The following is a 13,651-nucleotide window of genomic DNA, read 5'->3' as shown; positions in this document are numbered from 1 at the left end:
CCCACCCCTCACCTCGGCCAGCCCCACCCCTCACCTCGGCCAGCCCACCCCTCACCTCGGCCAGCCCCACCCCTCACCTCGGCCAGCCCCACCCCTCACCTCGGCCAGCCCACCCCTCACCTCGGCCAGCCCCACCCCTCACCTCGGCCAGCCCCACCCCTCACCTCGGCCAGCCCACCCCTCACCTCGGCCAGCCCCACCCCTCACCTCGGCCAGCCCCACCCCTCACCTCGGCCAGCCCACCCCTCACCTCGGCCAGCCCCACCCCTCACCTCGGCCAGCCCCACCCCTCACCTCGGCCAGCCCACCCCTCACCTCGGCCAGCCCCACCCCTCACCTCGGCCAGCCGATCTGGCCCCTGGGGTCATTCACACCTGGGTGTGGGCCAGGCTACGGTGCACCAGGGACCCTGGGCCCTGCCGCTGTCTGAACCTGTGAGTGCATGTGCTGGCACTGGGCAGGGACCCACCTCTGAAAGAAGCTCTTCTTCATATCCAGGCTGTAGATTCTGAATTTTTTCAGGGGTGAATCATTCAGATAGAGATTTCCAATCAAGCCTGTGGGAAGGAGGCAGAACACATGGGTAGCCCAGAGGCAGGGCCGAGTCTGCTGGGCCAGGGCCACAAGGGGAAGCCCTGGGACGCTGGGGTGAGGAGTGCTGACGTGTACGCTCCCTGAGAAGCTGTTCGCTTGCAAGCAAGGCTCCCTAGCAATTCTATGGGGCATGGGAAGGAGGAAGTCCCTAGGATTTGCCATGGGAAGGACATAGAGCTGAGGTGTTACAGGGGGAGAACAGCCTCTGGCCTCTCTCTGAAGGAAGTTCCAGATGACTGCGAGGGTTCCAGCCTAGCTGCAGGGCCAGTTTTGGTGGGGCCCAGGCTACACAGACCTAATAACTCAGCCAGAAGTCACCTATGCCACCGAGGATTAAAGTTGTGCATCAGGAGTATAGACTGTGGGCAGAGGGCACCCTCACTCAGGCATCCAACAGGGAAGAGCTGTGTCCCTTCAGGAGCCACTCATCAGTGTCCCAGGGCTGGGCCAGCCCTGCCAGTCTCAGATCACGGAGCTGCTGAGTGGCTAGCTTGGGAATTCAGAGGCTGGGGACTGTGGAGAGGCCTCACGGGGCCTACAGACTCTGAAATGGAAGGCACAGGTGTATGTGGGCACACACATTTCTTAAGGGAGGTCTGTGACTTAAAACATTTAACTGTGATCCGGAGGACAGGACTCCACAGTGTGGGCCCAGGGGACCCTCAAGAAGGGCTCAGGGAAGCAACGTTAGGAACAATGGTCAAGCTGGTGCTCCCTCCAACCCCCAACCCCCAGGAGAACAACGGAAGGACAGGCCCAGAGAGGGAGCTGTTTAGGGTGAAGGAGTGTGGGCCTGGATGGTGCTAGATGCTGCTCTGAGGCCCATCTGGAGAGGCTCTGATCCCCAGGATCCAGGCTGCAGTGTCTGGGCCATGTCGCTTTCCTGGCAAGGCCACCAGACGGCTGTCGGATGAAATGTGGACCAAAAAGAGCTCTTCAAGTTTCCTCCGTTACAAATGCAGACACCGTGAGAGAACTGGAGGCCACCAGTGTTGCTCACCACAGTCGCATTCATTTTTTTCTGAGTTCTTTTTTTTATAACTTACCTGAAACCACCCACATTTAGCTAGAGTTGTTTAAAAAAGGAAGGGCTAAATTAAAGCATAAAAGATTTAGCAGGCCAGGAAACATAAAGCTAATTGGCAGCCTGTTCCCAGAGGGGTGCGCTGCCAAGAGGCGTTTTGTTTGCTCTATGTCCCACATCCTCCTCGCGCCACATCCGAGATAAGCTATGGGTTTCCCAAGATGGATCAAGAAGAGAAATTCAGTGTGGAGGCCCAAGAAGGCAGGGGTCTTGTGCCTTTCCTTGGATTCCTGGAAATCACATTCATTGCTCCTCACCGCTGTCCCCCAAACAGACATCCCTGCGGAAACTGACTGCAGCCCAGGGGAGACCAGGCCAGCTCAGTGTTCACTGTTTATCACAAGCACGCAGACAATGCACATGTGCAGTGCTAACGGGACAGGGGCCACAGCCTAGCGGAGCTTCTCTGGCCCACTCAGAACTGGCCTCATGTACAGGACAACCCAGCCTCCACCTCCCTGCAAGGGGCCTCCGTGGCCTGGTGGCTGCTGGCAAGAGAAGCAATAGCCATGTGTCCAGCATGGCCGCTCTTCTTTTGACACGTTCTCGGACCCACCTTTGCGCTGGTCATCAATATTCTCTCCATAGTTGACTCGCCCACGATTCTCCACCAAGATCCTCAGCACGGTGTAACCCTGCCAAAAACACGGGGCTAACGATGACCACTGGAAGGCCACAGCTGCCCCTCAGAATGTGCTTGTGAACCCCAGTTATTCCCTACACTCTGGGGATGGGAGTGCACATCCCAGCTGGGCAGAAAGCCGCACTCGCCCTCTCCACCTACAGCTTGTGGGTGAGGAGCCCCGAGTCTCCCAGGTCTTCCTCGGTGACTCCCCCCCGTCTTCCTCGAAGCAGTGGGGGCTAGCCCTCACCCAGCGCCCAAAAACAATGAACCTGGATCAGCGGGACAGCCATCTTCGTTGTCTTGTAGTCCAAGAATCCTATGGATACTGTGTTCACAAACACCTGCCAAAGGGAACAGACAGAAGCAACCATGGCCAACAGGAGGAGGGTAAGCGGGACCTCCACTAGGCCAAGAAGGGCAGCACTGCATGCCTGTGGGCAGACAAGGGGCCAGCGGGCAGAGCAGAAACGAATGCCCCCATGAAGACTCGCAGAGCTGACTCGGAAGGGCCATATTTACAGCTGGTAATAGCTGATTCTGAGGGACAGAACGTATTGCAGGGCTGCTCATCAGAAGGTCGCAGGGATTTAGAAGAGCAGCTCCTACCTGCCCCCGATCGCGCACGCGGCCACTGAGGATGCCAGATGAGGTGATGCTGGTCTCATAGAGAATGTACCCAAAGGACTGTCCATTTCCCCCGTTGACTGGCAGGTTCTCCATGTTGATGGGCTTTTCAGACTTGATTGGCTGCGTACAGAAGAGACGGAGGGGTAGGCAGGCTGAGGAGGAGTGGGGTCACAGACAGACTCTGCCTGGGGGCTGGCACATGGGGTGGAAGCAGGGGTTTGGCGGGTGTTTCTACTTTGACTTCTCATTGCACTAAACCTACAACTCTCCAAAGTGATGGGGAAGAGGGGTGGGACAAAGGGGTGTGCACCAGCAGAGTGCAGTCCACAGGCAGGGGATACGCATCACAGCCTCGGGCCACTGGAGGAGGCACCCCCTGTTCCTCTGCCCCTCACTCTCCTCTCTGAGGCTGGAGGAAGGAAAGGTTCACAGGGCCACCCGCGGTTCCTCCCGGACCTTTGTTTCTCCCCACTTCACTCTCTAGCATGAGTTTGTCCTCTTCACTCTGAGCTCCAAGGCTGGAGAGCGGACCTCAAAGCCACTAGGCGCTGGCCTTCCTCTCCCCACACCCCTGCTACACCCACGATTGCCCCCAGCACTCACCTCCCCCATGTACTTGAGGGCATCCCACAGAGACAGGTACAAGACTGGCGTTATGGGCTCATATGACATCTTGGGAAGTAGGTCAGGTGGGGGAGGGAGAGGAATGCCTGCAACACACAGACAACAGCATCATCCCCCAGGGACCCAAATGTCACCGCCTGCTCGTCCTCCCCACCCAGCTCCCATTCACAGACCCCATGTGCTCCTGCATCCCAGCACCACGAGGAACAACAGGCCAGCTCTCAGCACCTGCCAAGGCCAGGGGAGGAAGGCCAGGGGCCTTCTCCCATCCTCCATAGGAGATAAGGAGCCTTAACACCTGGAGCAGGTGAAGTCGGTAAGATGGAAAGAGCCTCACACACCTCCCTGTCCTTGTCTAGAACATTCTTGCACACAGATCAACTGCAGTCGAGGTGGGACAGTAAGGAAGTAACTCTTTCGGGGTCTGAGAGCAGAAGCAAGAGCCTGAGTTGGAACTTGAGTCTGCTGTCTGCTGGGTACCTGAGATGGAGCCGAAGAAGTCTCGAAGCTTCATGTACTTGGCCGTGTAATCTCCCGCTTCTGTCAGCACAGCGTCATAGTCTGCAAGACACCGGGCCCTGTCACGGTCACTCCTGTCCCCAGCACAGCACATGTGGCAGCACAAAGAACAGGGAGAAGCTCAGGAGGGCCGCAGGCCTTCATCTCAGCCATTGCGGAGGCAAGACACTGTTTTTTTTGAGACGGAGTCTCGCTCTGTCGCCCAGGCTGGAGTGCAGTGGCACGATCTCGGCTCACTGCAAGCTCCGCCTCCCGGGTTCACGCCATTCTCCTGCCTCAGCCTCCCGAGTAGCTGGGACTACAGGTGCCGCCACCACGCCTGGCTAGTTTTTTGTATTTTTTTTAGTAGAGACGGGGTTTCACCGTGTTAGCCAGGATGGTCTCGATCTCCTGACCTCGTGATCCGCCCGTCTCGGCCTCCCAAAGTGCTGGGATTACAGGCGTGAGCCACCGCGCCCAGCGGCAAGACACTTTTGAGCCATTCAGTCAGAATGCTGTAAACACGAAAGACCATGCAACCACAACAAGTGTCCATAAGGCTGGGTGCAGCAGCTCACACCTGTAATCCCAGCACTTTGGGAGGCCAAGGCAGGAGGATCACTTGAGGCCAGGAGTTCCAGACCAGTCTGGGCAACATAGCAAGACCACGCCTCTACAAAAAAATTTAAAAATTAGCCAGGGGTTGGGGTACACACCTGTAGTCCCAGCTACTCAAGAGGCTGAAGCAGGAGGATCACTTGAGCCCAGGTGTTTGAGGCTGCAGTGAGCTATGATCACACTACTGCACTCCAGCCTGGGTGACAGATGATACTCTCTCACAAATTCAAAAAAAAACAAACTATCCATGATCACAGCATGGCCCTAAATTTCTAGCTGCAGGTGCAATTTCTACTTTCTGGAACTCTCAACCTAAAGGGGGCAGGATCACACCTCCTCAAGGGCCTGGGCAGGGAGGGGAGGCCACCTCTGCCAAAGAGACCTCTCTGTAGAGTGGCCAGCTCACAGGCACACCACCCGCCTCGAGGCTTCCCTCCTCTGGGAGGGTAACGTGACCGTCCAGGCAAAGCCCCTACCTTCTCCAGGTACACCATTGCCAAAGACACTGAAGGTGCCAGAAGTTGACCCTGAAGGCCTCTCCATAGCAAGCCCTAGCCATGCCCGTGCACGGCAGACCAGGGAGAGCAGTGTTGATGAATACTTGCCATAGCTGGTGACATCTGACTTGTAGTCATGGAAGTGCATGGCTCCATTCATGAAGCCAAAGTTGGTGCCTCCATGGAACATGTAGAGGTTGATGGAGGAGCCGGCGTCCACAATGGCAGACACGGTTTTTAAAACCTCTGCCGGAGGAGGGAGAAAGGGGATGTGCAGAGTGAGTTAAAGTCTGAGATGAGCTGGGGTCCCTTCACTACTCTCCTCTTGCCCAGTCCCACCTCAAGGCCAACGTTGTCACTCTGTCCTTCTAGCTCTCACTAAAACCCCAATCACAGAAGATTAGGGGTGGAGGACGTGTGGGCCAGAGTCATGGCCCCAGAGCTCGAGCCTCCAGTTGTTTGTAAATCCTGGTCAAGTCTCTGAGCTCCATGTGGACCACCTGCAGCGCGCAGCCAGCGTGATCTCCATGTGAGTCTGCCCAACCAGGTGTATCAAATGCACAAAGATGGATGCATCCCTAGAGAGAAAACTCTGACACCTCCCCTATTCTACCTTTGTTAGGAGATGAACCATGACATGACAAGATCATAGCAAAGGAGAAAAACAAATGGTTTAATATATATTTTATTAATGTAAATCAAAGAAATGCAGACTAAACAATGATGTACTGAGTAGACCAATATTAAAAGTTATTTTAATACTCAGTGTTGCTGAATCTGTGGGAAATGGTGCATCCACTTGGCAGCCGCCGTCTCTCCGGGGCTGAGGGGTGCTGAGGGCCACCGGGAACACCAGGTGCGCAGAGCACAGGCTCCGGGACGCTCACCGAGATAGCGTGCGCTTAACAACCACCCGAAACGGCCCGAGAGACTGTGTCCACGAAGCGTGGGTTAGAATGGGGCTCTTCACATTCTTTAAAACAGTCGTGTAAGTCTGTATTTGGTCATACAGAAAGCAGTCCGTACGTGCATTAACTGGTACAAGCAGGTGCCATGCAGCGGAGTGTGACTGCATCTGTCTGTCTCTGTGTGCGTATAGAGCTGTCAGTAGAGATGCATAGAGAACATCTAAATGTTGTCTCTGGACTCTGGGAGTTTTATTTCTTCTCTATACTTTTTCTGTATTTTCTGGATGTTTGCAATAGGCATTCATTACCATTCTAATTACAAAAACACGAACAAGCAATGTTAAAACGCTCTCCCATTCATCAAAGTGTCAAAACAAATGACTCAGGAATATCCAGAGCCAACTTCTGCACACAGATAATCCCAGCAGCCTTGCATCCCTATGGCTGACCTACGTTAGTTAGCAGGTGACTGAAACTCATCCTCACTTCTTAAGTAGCACACATGCTGGATGTAGTAACTGCAAGTACTCACCAGAAGAATCCAGGATATTGTGAGGGCCTCCCCACGAGTCAAACCACCCTGTCCAGTACTCCATCACCATCTTGGGCTGAGTCCCCTGGACACCACAAAAAGAGAGTTAGACAAGCAGACTGGCCAGACAAAAAAGAGGGAATCTCTTCGTGGAGGGGAGCCCCAGGATCTCTGCCCTCTCCACTCTTCCCTGGCTGCATACCCACTGCCTTAGAGGTTTTTGGAGGTGGGGCATAGGTGACGGTCAAATTCACCTGCACACCAGTTCTCCTGCTACATGTGGACCCCACACGTGCAGGTACAGAGCAGATAAAGCTCCCAAAGTCACTACAGCAAACCCTGATGATTTTAATGTTGTATACATGTTAGCAAGAAGACACTGGTTCTGGATCAAGCCAAGCTTTGCCTGTCCTCTTCCAGGGAAGAGGGATGTTCTACCCAGGACAACTCCATATCTGGGAGGGATACTGTGGATACAGACCCCCCGGGTATTGGCTCCATTAGCAGAATAATCAGATGCTACGAGTGGGCCCTCTTCAAGGTCCAACTCAGTTTAAACAGCAGCATTTTCTGAACCAGAAAATCAGGGCCTTACAGCACAGCTATTCATGGTGTAGGTTCTGTACCAACAATTTGGATTTATACCTTGGCTGGGCCACTCAACAAATCTTAAATCTTCTTTCTGAATACTGACCTCGGCATAGGACTGCCCCAAGGAGGCCAAGATCATTCCTGGGACCATGCTCCACTCTGCCGTGTTTGCAGAAGCCCAGAGCGCCTGGGGGAGGTGTAAAGACTAACGTGCTAGTATTTCAGGCTCTGTGCGAGACAGTCTTCCTCACTTATCCAGTGACAGCTTGACAAGTATCTCTAGGTCAGTGATGGCCTTATGTTTAGAGCGCTACTGCATACGCAGCAACAAAATCTGATCCAGGGGGACGGGACAAACTTACGGTCCATTGAGTAGAAGGTACCAGCCATACCCCGGTTAAAGCCAGAGTAGTTACAAGAATTCGTTTAGCAAGACTGGTGGCTTGGTTTTCTTTACAAGCCACCTACCTTCCAAGAAGGAGACATACCATACCACGTTTAAATCACTAAAAAGGGAGAGGCAGATTCAAAGTCCCGCAAGTCAGAAATCTCCCATGCCAGAAGCAAGGCTGTTGGCTTGGGGGTACCAGAGCTGAGGAGGTGGGTGTCCACCCACGGGCCAGGCCACTGCACTGCACACCTGGCTACAAGCGGGAGCTCTGCAGGGAGACTGTGCTGCAGTCCCCAAGCCGCTACTTACAGGGCGCCTCATACACTCTATGGCTGTCTCCTTCACTGGCTCACGTGACTGTTGGGAGAATGAGATGAGCGAGTGCGCGTAACGCCCTCAGCACACTGCCTGGCAGGTAGGAGGTGCTCAGGAAACACTTGCACAGTTATCCCCATCACCGGTCATGGGCGCAGAGGGCGAGTGAGGTGCTATCGACACCGCCATGTGGAGCACACCTGGGGCCTGTGCTGTGCATTCAGAGAGCCCTTGATTCAAACAGGGAGGTGTCCAAGTCCCCTTCCTTAATGAAAACAGACGTCTCTGGACTGCGCACATAAGGACCATTCTGTTAGCAGGACAGCTGGCCTGGGACGGCTCGGGCATGGCTACCTCTCTAAGGATGACCTTGAAGGCTAGGTAAACATAAGGCATTCTGCTGTATCAGCTGCTGTGCTAAGCACTTTCCAAATATTACCTCATTTAATCTTCAAACAACCCTGTGAGTTGACAGCATAAGGCAATGTACTCTCATCATCCCCACTTAGAAGAAAGAGATGCACAGAGAGGTTAAGTAACTTGCCCAAGGTCACACAGCACAGGGCAGGAAACCCCGTCATCTCAGTCAGAAGTGTGAGAGGCCCCCTACTCTACTACACACACTGGCAGGCACTCAGGAAATGTCGACGAAGGAAGGCAGAGACCCAGCTGGATCACGTGACCTGCCTCACAGGAGCCTGCCTGCGAGTGGGGCCAGCCCTCCATCTCCTCCTGGGAGCCTCCCCACCTACTCTGGCCACCTGAACTCCAGGAGAAGCCACATCAAACACACACACGGCCCCACACGGCTGTGGTGCCTCCACACAGATGTGCCTGAGGACACAGCCCCTGCTCTGAAAGACCATCAGCCAGAATGGAAAGCGGCCCAGCATCTCCACAGGCATCCATGCCTGTCCATCCAAGCACAACTCCACTCCAGGCCCAGGACCAGTGTGACCATGCAGCACGGGGGCAGTGAGCCAGGGCACAGCCAGGGCCTCTCAGGACCAGTGTGACCATGCAGCACGGGGGCAGAGAGCCAGGGCACAGCCAGGGCCTCTCAGGACCAGTGTGACCATGCAGCACGGGGGCAGAGAGCCAGGGCACAGCCAGGGCCTCTCAGGACCAGTGTGACCATGCAGCACAGGGGCAGTGAGCCAGGGCACAGCCAGGGCCTCTCAGCTCTGCAGAGGGCGGCAGCATGGCCCCATCCATCCATCTGCTTCAGAGGGGCACACGAGCTTGACAGAGAGGTCAGTCAGAACTACAGTGCAGTGTAAATGCCCATCAGTTTGACAGATATTGAGGGACACCTGGAAACTCCTCCCTCTCTCCAGACCTGGAGTGGACCAGGCTTCCTGCCTTGCTGATGGCAGTAATCTTTCTAGGATTGCAGGCCCTCACAGGTTAAGGTCAGATGCCTGTGTAGTATAGGACAGGGAAGTGTTTTCTTCCCCCTCAATTCCTGGGAGCAAGTCTGGAGCTAACTGAGGCCACAAAAGTCGAGTCCTCTAGGAGTGCACCAAAAGGGCCCCTCTCGCAGGGCAGTGAGTGACGTCCACACTGCATCAGCCTACACAGCAGCCCTCAGAGCTGTTTGTGGGCAGCGGGTCTTGCAGGCACACAGCAGCATGGGCCAGGGGTCAAGAGGCCAACAGCCCTGAGTCCAGCTCCCTGCACTGGGGAAGGTGAGCACGCTGACAGGCATTTGGAATTCCCACAGGCCACTGAGCAGGCTGGGCGGCAGCTTCCCTGGGGCTGGACTTACCTGGACGTTGAAGAGAAAGGTGGTCAGTAGCTGCAGCTCGTGTGTTGACTGCAAGTTGATGGTGGCCAACACTGTTAAAGGGAAGAGGAGACAGAGAGACAAAGCATTGTCTCAAAGCCAGGGACCTTCTAAGTGACCCCAGACCCTTCTCAATCTACCAGCACAATAACGTAACCCGCCCTGACATGGTTTCCCACCTCCAGTTAGAAGTCAGCCACAGTCAGGCGCAGTGGCTCACACCTGTAATCCCAATGCTTTGGGAGGCTAAGGTGGGTGGATCGCTTGAGGCCAGGAGTTCAAGACCAGCCTGGCCAGCATGATGAAACCCCATCTCTACTAAAAAATACAAAAAAAATTAGCCAGGGTTGGTGGTGCATGCCTGTAACCCCAGCTACTTGGGAGGCTGAGGTGGGAGGATCACTTGAACCCAAGAGGCAGAAGTTGCAGTGAGCCGAGATTGTGCAACTGCACCCTAGCCTGGGTGACAGAGCGAGACCGTGTCTCACAAAAATAAAGAAAGAAATAAATAAGTCAGCCAGGACTCCAGGAGACTTATCTTGTTGTCTTGGATTCCGCCACAGCAGCACAGAGCTGAGAGGCAGTCACTCGCTGGGCACCTGACCTTGATCAACTGTGACTTCTACAAGCCAAGCACGCATTTCGGTTCCTTGTTCTTTTGTAGGAACCGGAGCCTGATCCTGCCTTGGCACCCCAAGCACCCGGTCCAAGGTAATGATGTAAACAAAGATTCCTCTCAGATTTCTTGATAAGGGCTAATTCTCTATATTCTACTCCATAACATGTTCCTTTTAAAATGCAAAACGCTATTTTCAGTGGCTTTTCATCAGTGAAACATATGCTCAAGAAAGGTGGGCTCTGTCTGGCCGACAGCTGGGGATGCCCACGCCCACCCCCGTGGCACAGCCTTACCCTGGGGCCTCTCACCTGCCTACTGTCTGCCTAACAGTCAGCTCACAGGCACGGCTGTGGCCTGGGCTCCCGCAGGCCTAGGCACACACAGGAGAGGCTGAGCCAGCCTGGCAAGCCGGGCCACCCTGACACTCTGCTGCAGGACAAAAGCCTCTGATTGCCAGTGAAGAAACGCAAGCGACAGCTGGGGCTCCGGGGAGGTGTAATAACTTGCCTCTAGGTCACAATAATTGACCTCAAGGTAGCAGCAGAGTGGGGCTGCACACCTGGGTCCCCCTGACACCACCCCATAGCCCTGCCCCGTCCCTGTCCTCCAGCAGTCCACTGGGTGGGACCCTCCACCCAGACCCCTCCCCTGAAGCCAGAAGCCCTTTGAAGACAGGAGGCCAGTCTGAAACTGAGCAGGCCGAACTCAATGTCCACAGGCTGTGCACGGCTAAGTGGACACAAGCATCTGTCCTGTCCTTCCTGACACCTCTCACAAATACAAGAGGAGGGTGGACAGGCAGACGGCCACGAGGAACATCAACAAGAGGAGACATGGGCAAATCCTGGAATACGGAGAAGGACACAGGGACAGTAAATGGTCTAGGAGTGCGGAAGGGGTGACAGTTGGCTCCAGCTCCAGCCCAAGGCCTCGTCCCACTCCCAGCCCCAGGCCCTGATCACCATGAGATGGGAGGATGCCCGTCCTCAGCCTCGATCCTTGTTCTCACCTGGGCCCATCCCCTCCTCAGGGGCCATCCCGCCTGAGAAAGCTGGACCCGAGCTGCTGTGGGAATGGGTGTGTGTGGCAGGTGGAGGGGAAGGCGGGAAGAGGAGGCAGGCATCTCTACAGCACATTCCTGTCCACCACCAGCCTGGCCCAGAACAGCTGCAGCAAGACCCCAGGACTTCTCCAGAAACACTTTACAGCGGTAGACATTGCCCCAAACTCCGACAAGTGAGTGTCCCTTCTTGAAAAAGCCACCACAGCCCAGTCACCCCCTGGGGAAGAACTCCTGTCAACAGCCTCTCCCACACCCAGAGCTCCGAGTGGCAGCCAAGAGCCTCTTTCCTAAGCTGCTGGGTAGGGGCAGATCCAGAGCATCTCCTGGCGCAGGAGATGGAGTGGAACAGACAGCAGGAAAACAGCAGGCAGTGCTAGGGAAAGGAACAAAGGCAGTGCGTGGGGAAGGAACGCCGGCAGCCCTAGAAAAGGAACGTGGGCAGCACTGGGGAAAGGAACACGGTCAGCACCGGGAAAGGAACGAGGGCAGTGCCAGGGGAAAGGAACACAGGTAGCACTTTTGTAAAAAGCAAACTACCCTCGGAGGGAAATAAGAAAGGTAGTATCCTTTTTTTTTTTTTGAGACGGAGTCTCGCTCTGTCGCCCAGGCTGGAGTGCAGTGGCCGGATCTCAGCTCACTGCAAGCTCCGCCTCCCGGGTTCCCGCCATTCTCCTGCCTCAGCCTCCCAAGTAGCTGGGACTACAGGCGCCCGCCACCTCGCCCGGCTAGTTTTTTGTATTTTTAGTAGAGACGGGGTTTCACCGTGTTAGCCAGGATGGTCTCGATCTCCTGACCTCGTGATCTGCCCGCCTCGGCCTCCCAAAGTGCTGGGATTACAGGCTTGAGCCACCGCGCCCGGCCGGTAGTATCCATTTTTAAAGTATGCTATGAGAAGAGAAATATATTCAAGAAAATTGTGACTCAGGAAATCACCGGAGGACTGGAAGATAAAAGTTCAGGAAGTCACCCAGAAAGTAGAACTGAAAGGCAAAGAAATAAAGAATAGAAAAGACGTAGACAGTCAATAGGAGCACCCAATACACAGACACCAGGATGACCGAAAGACCCGAAGACAAGACGGTGGAACCCCGTCAAAGACACGCCCACCACGCGACTGTGCCAGCAGAAGGCGCAGCAGCGCCTGACGGGGAGGGCAGTCTCCCCGAGGAACATGGCAGGGGGCGCGGAGGGAGAGGACCCAGGAAAGGCGAGGGAACTGGAGTGTCCTGTGCTGCCGCAGCAACAGCGGGTGCCGGGAAGCCATGGAGCGACAGGAAGCAGTATTCCACGCGGGATGCAGCCAGGCAGCAGACCCCCCACCATGCAAGCCAGAACAGTGAGAGCCAGGCCTCCAGACAGCCAGAATCGGACAGGTACAGGACCTGAGAAACACCAGCGACAGGCGTCTGGGACATCTCTGGCAAAGCATTTGTTTAAAAGAGAAAGCAGTCCCGGGGGGACGGGGTTAAGGGGAGGAAAGAGAATTTGAAATGAAAAGAAAAACAAACAGAATAATTACACTAAAAACTAAGCACACTGCAAGGAGAGCCGGCTGGCACCCTGAGAATTCACAGATACTGTGCAGGGCATCACCCACGTGGCAGGCATCTGCAGTGAACCACTGTCATACATCCGCGAGGCCCACGCTGGCGCCCGTCAGGGCAGGAAAGTGAGAGAAGGGTAGCAAAGAACACTCATCACCTACTGGAACAAGAAGTTAGTAGGCAGAATTTTTTTTTTTTTTAGACGGAGTCTCGCTCTGTCGCCCAGGCTGGAGTGCAGTGGTACCATCCCAGCTTACTGCAACCTCTGCCTCTCGGATTCAAGCGATTCTCCTGTCTCAGCCTCCCGAGTAGCTGGAGTTACAGGTGCCCGCCACCACACTTGGCTAATTTTTTGTATTTTTAGTAGAGACGGGGTTTTGCCATGTAGGGCAGGCTGGTCTCGAACTCCTGACCTCAGATGATCCGCCCGCCTCGGCCTCCCAAAGTGCTGGAATTATAGGCCTGAGCCACCGCGCCCGGCCAACAGGCAGAATTTTAAAGCAAACGATGCAGGGCTCTATGTTCCCAGTATTTAGAAATAAGAAGGAAAATATCCCAAGAAAAAGCCAAAGACTTGAAAATGGTCATTTCTGGACAATATGATGAAGAGTAGACTACATTTCTCTACCAACATTTTCGAGTATTTCACTTTTAGATGAAGAGTAGGCTACACTACATTTCTCTACCAACATTTTCGAGTATTTCACTTTTAGACCATTTCATTTTTTTAATTAA

The 13,651-nt window shown here is 54.7% G+C and overlaps 1 protein-coding gene across 1 annotated transcript in view; it reads right to left on the bottom strand.

Annotated features, from left to right (window-relative positions):
- LOC108529670 (beta-galactosidase-1-like protein 2) overlaps positions 1 to 13,651 on the bottom strand; it is a 46,461-nt gene that overhangs the window by 3,032 nt on the left and 29,778 nt on the right. The window contains exons 10-19 of the mRNA XM_017872134.1: positions 12,480 to 12,754; positions 9,673 to 9,782; positions 6,608 to 6,692; positions 5,276 to 5,413; positions 4,035 to 4,115; positions 3,534 to 3,640; positions 2,910 to 3,050; positions 2,573 to 2,644; positions 2,235 to 2,313; positions 470 to 557 (exon numbers count right to left, since the gene is read on the bottom strand). Of these exons, the coding sequence (XP_017727623.1) occupies positions 470 to 557; positions 2,235 to 2,313; positions 2,573 to 2,644; positions 2,910 to 3,050; positions 3,534 to 3,640; positions 4,035 to 4,115; positions 5,276 to 5,413; positions 6,608 to 6,692; positions 9,673 to 9,782; positions 12,480 to 12,754 (1,176 nt within the window). The remainder of the gene's footprint in view (positions 1 to 469; positions 558 to 2,234; positions 2,314 to 2,572; positions 2,645 to 2,909; positions 3,051 to 3,533; positions 3,641 to 4,034; positions 4,116 to 5,275; positions 5,414 to 6,607; positions 6,693 to 9,672; positions 9,783 to 12,479; positions 12,755 to 13,651) is intronic.

This window comes from Rhinopithecus bieti, unplaced genomic scaffold, assembly GCF_001698545.2.
Source record: "Rhinopithecus bieti isolate Rb0 unplaced genomic scaffold, ASM169854v2 scaffold_6481, whole genome shotgun sequence".
Taxonomy (NCBI): domain Eukaryota; kingdom Metazoa; phylum Chordata; class Mammalia; order Primates; family Cercopithecidae; genus Rhinopithecus; species Rhinopithecus bieti.
This window is presented reverse-complemented; position numbering and strand designations above follow the sequence as displayed.